The 3,984-nt window shown below is 46.1% G+C and overlaps 1 protein-coding gene across 1 annotated transcript; it reads right to left on the reverse strand.

The window, feature by feature from the left end:
• Positions 1–351: 351 nt before the first annotated feature.
• On the reverse strand, positions 352–3,503 carry LOC143127888 (uncharacterized). The gene is made up of 3 exons (XM_076289601.1): positions 3,472–3,503; positions 534–1,475; positions 352–373 (listed from the first exon to the last, which is right to left on the reverse strand). The coding sequence occupies exons 1-3, from the start codon at positions 3,501–3,503 to the stop codon at positions 352–354; spliced, it is 996 nt and encodes a 331-aa protein (XP_076145716.1).
• Between the last annotated feature and the right edge of the window lie 481 nt (positions 3,504–3,984).

A 3,984-nucleotide genomic window follows, 5' to 3' on the forward strand; every position in this document is an offset into this window, starting at 1 on the left:
AGACTACAGCCTACAGTAAAAGAGAAAATATCTGCTGTAGATCTAATTATTTGCTAACACATGTAATGTAAACATGTAAATAAAGTAAAACGTATGAAAACAAATTGTATACCTTCAAGTCTGGTAGCATAGTCTATTTTATCATTCATATCATATAGCCTAGGCTTACTGTTAACATAGTATTTTTGAGGAGGCAAGTTAATAGTTAGGCAAGAGATCAATGACAACTAGAGAATGTAATTCCAGGGAATTACGAGTGCATGAAAATGACACTAGGACAGACATGGTGGTTGCACAGCTTAATAAAAGTTGATAGTTTAAAAGTTCAATGTAGATTGGGAGTTGATCACACTAGTTGACTGAAAAGCCCAGGCTGCCAAACAGTTGTGGGCAGAGGACACAATTGGCGGGAGTCATAGTTGATGACGACAGTTGGATTGGCTGAACAGTTAAATAGTTGGATAGTTTAAATGGTTCAAATATTTTCATAGGGAATTATTGTAGTGAGGACTTTTATTTTGGGCGTCTGGGACCTCCGGGTCTCGGCCAGAGAGGAGCCCGCACACCCCAGGCTCACCGCCCCTCTGGCGGGGAAGGATCCCTGCTGCTGCTGCTGCTGCTGCTGGGTCTCCATCGGGCCCTGGAAGTCACAGCTGATGGCGGAGGGTCTGGCCATCACGCCCTGGGCGGCCGGGTGCTGCTGAGCGTAGGCCTGGGGAGAGAGGGGCATGGCGCCCGGCTGGGAGAGCTGCCGCTGGGCGAGCAAGGGCTTGGCGTTCTGGCAGGCGCTGTGGGTGGACATGGACGGGTGGAACTGCTGCTCGGGCTTGATGGTGACCTTCTGGTGGCAGCCGTCCGCGCCGCCGTACACGGCCTGCTGAGGGTAGTGCGAGCCCTGCATGCCCTGATCCTGGAACTGCATCCCTGCCTGCACCTGGGTGCCATCGCCGCCCCATGGCCCGCCTATGCCCTCTCCGCCGCTCCCCTGCCCCAGGCTGGGGTAACTGGGCCCCGAGGGGCTGAGCTGGCAGGTGCTCATGCCATACTCTGCTTGCTGCAGCAAACTGTTGGACATGTCCAGTTGCCCCATCTGGCCTCCGTAGTGGCCCTGCATGGCCGCCTGGCCGGACTGGTACGCCTGGTCGGGGCAGGCCATGCTCTCTGCGCCAGGGGACAGCTGGCTGTTGGGGCCGTGATGATGGTGGTGGTGGTGCTGCTGCTGGTAGCCCATGTGGCCCTGGCCCATCATCATGCCGTGGTCCCGCGGCTCTCCGCTGCCCCCGCCATGCGGCTCCATGGCCAGCGCCTCCATCATGACGTTCTCGGTGATGCTGGGCGGCCGCGGCGAGTACATGTGCCGGGCGATGTTGGCGTCGGAGCCGCAGTGCATCAGGTTGACGCTGGCGTTTCGCCGGCTCATCATGGACACGTTGTTGAGGCTGCTGAAGCGCTGCACCTTGGGAAGGCCCTGGGCGCTTTATTTTGAAACAGCTTTGGGCAGAGGAAACAGTTGACGGGAGTCATAGTTGATGACAACTGACAGTTGGAATAGTTGAACAGTTAAAAAGTTGGATAGTTTAAATGGTTAAATAATTTAATAGGGGATTATAGCAGTGACGACTTTTATTTTGAAACAGTTGTGGGGAGAGGAAACAGTTGACTGGAGTCAAAGTTGATGACAACTGACTGTTGCTAGAGTAGTTATGGTGGTTGCTATGCTGGTTGCTAGGTTAATGATGTTGGTTGCTAGGTTTTAATGGAATGTGGTTGCTAGGCTGTTGCTAGGGTACTTGAAGTCGTTGCTAGGTTGTTGCTAGGGTGTCCATGGTGGCTACTATCAGAAATAAAGGAGTTACTACAGTGGTTTGCTAGTATAAGCATCTTGGTTGCTATGGAAACTGACATAGATGCTTCATTTCAATGGTTGCTAAATTGGTTGCTAGGTAGGTGGTGGTTTAATATAGTAGGCTAGAGGCATAGTTGATGATAACTGACAGTTGGAATAGTTGAACAGTTAAATAGTTGGATAGTTTAAATGGTTAAATTATTTAAAGGAGAATTCCGGTGTGATATTGACCTAAAGTGTGTTGAAACATGATACCGAGTGTGAACGTATGTCTCATAGCCCATCTCGGCTTGTCCCCTGCACTCCAAAATCTGGCGCTAGTTAGCCGATGCTAACAATGGTGGTGCTCCGGCATCGGCCTAGCCATGCAAATAAATCATTGTTTTACACCATTTACGAGGCTCAATGTATCTCCACACTTCATTGGTAGACGTCCGAGGGCCCTGACATTTAAAACGAGACATTGAGAACTTTGAAAATCAGATTCCAAAAATAATTCTGTGGAAATGCATGGATTCCAGTTTCTTCCAGTAGCAGCAACTGGAATCCATGCATTTCCACGGAATTATTTTTGGAATCTGATCCCTTATCATACCTGTTCATTCTTACTCGTCGCTCGACTTATCGTGACTAAATTCAAGATGGCTGCAAACGCTAAACTTCGTGAAGGACCTGTCTGTATAAATCGTCTTGTAAGTAAACTACCAGTGCTTTTTCAAAGTTGCAAAGTTGCTCTGGCCGGAACCATATGGCTCTGGCCGGAACACTTGGCATAGGATTCCAAGTGCCCTATTGTGATGCCATAATCGGTAAGGTTAAGTCTATGGGAAAATTTTCAGTAGTTTTTAATTAACAGTTCAAAAAGTATAAAAACTAGATGTACCGCAGAGCGGTACAAAATATGACCGCCACCCAGTCCAGCACATTTTTTCCACAAAAAGAAATCACGCTGAAAGGCCTATATGATTCTAACTGTCTCACTAAATTGCATTATCCACACTCAATTCTCACTGGTATCTGCTAGTGTGTGTTTTGGTACTTGTTGCATGTTTTGGTACTTGTTGTCTAGCAGATACCAGTGAGAATTGAGTGTGGATAATGCAATTTAGTGAGACAGTTAGAATCATATAGGCCTTTCAGTGTGATTTCTTTTTGTGGAAAAAATGTGCTGGACTGGGCGGCGGTCATATTTTGTACCGCTCTGCGGTACATCTAGTTTATTTAAGCACGTCTATTTAGTTACTGTCGTTGATTCATGAATTGATTGTCGTTGATTCAGGCATCTTTCTGGTATTGTTATTAACCTTTTAATTAGCTTTTCAGTCAGCCAAATTCCTTTCCTTCCAAATTCACTCACATGCTCACACACATTTTTTACATTTTTTTTTGAGGGGGGGGGGGGTGGGGGGGTGGATTCATGTGACCTCTCAATCCCAAACTAGTGGCAATGTTGGCCCAAGATTAGGTCACTCACAGAAGGAGAGCACTCACACTCACACTTCACAGCCGCACCCCCGACTCCCCTTAGTCTGCCCCAAATCAGTCAGCTGAGCTTTCATGTCCACCATTCCAACCTCTCCCATCACAAACAACCCCAACAGCACACGAGTCAAACAGTATCTTACCCTGAGGCCTGTCTGGTCCCCATGACACCCATGGGTTCACTAGAAGCAAAAATATACTATAGAATTTCACTTGAGTTGAAAAGAAACAACATTTCACTGTTTGTTGTATCTATGTAATCAAAACCGTAAAGCGTCTTTGAGTGTGTGTCTAGAAAACCACTATAAAAAATAAATGTATTATTATTATTATTATTGATAATAATATGGCAACAGAGTAAGTGGTACCGGACAGTATGAATGACAGGAAGGTAACCATGCACATTATATATACTGAAGTGCTACAATACAAATTGCTGTTGAACAGTAGCCTGGCTTACACCACCAGACCTCTCAAATCTCAACTGAATTTGAGAATGGGTCTGGGGACATTTTATTCACTTCGGATTTCCAAGGAGTGTTTAATTTCAACTAGCAGTGATTATTAAACTGAAATTTAAACATTGAACTTTTACCAAAGCTTTCCAGAAGTACAGCAAACACACATTTTTAAATATTTTTTTCAAAAGGTTTTAA

The sequence above is a fragment of the Alosa pseudoharengus genome, unplaced genomic scaffold, assembly GCF_046254945.1.
Source record: "Alosa pseudoharengus isolate Yale_2024_CS ecotype anadromous, Long Island Sound unplaced genomic scaffold, YU_APseudo_1.1 YU_APseudo_1.1_scf_17, whole genome shotgun sequence".
Taxonomy (NCBI): Eukaryota; Metazoa; Chordata; class Actinopteri; order Clupeiformes; family Clupeidae; genus Alosa; species Alosa pseudoharengus.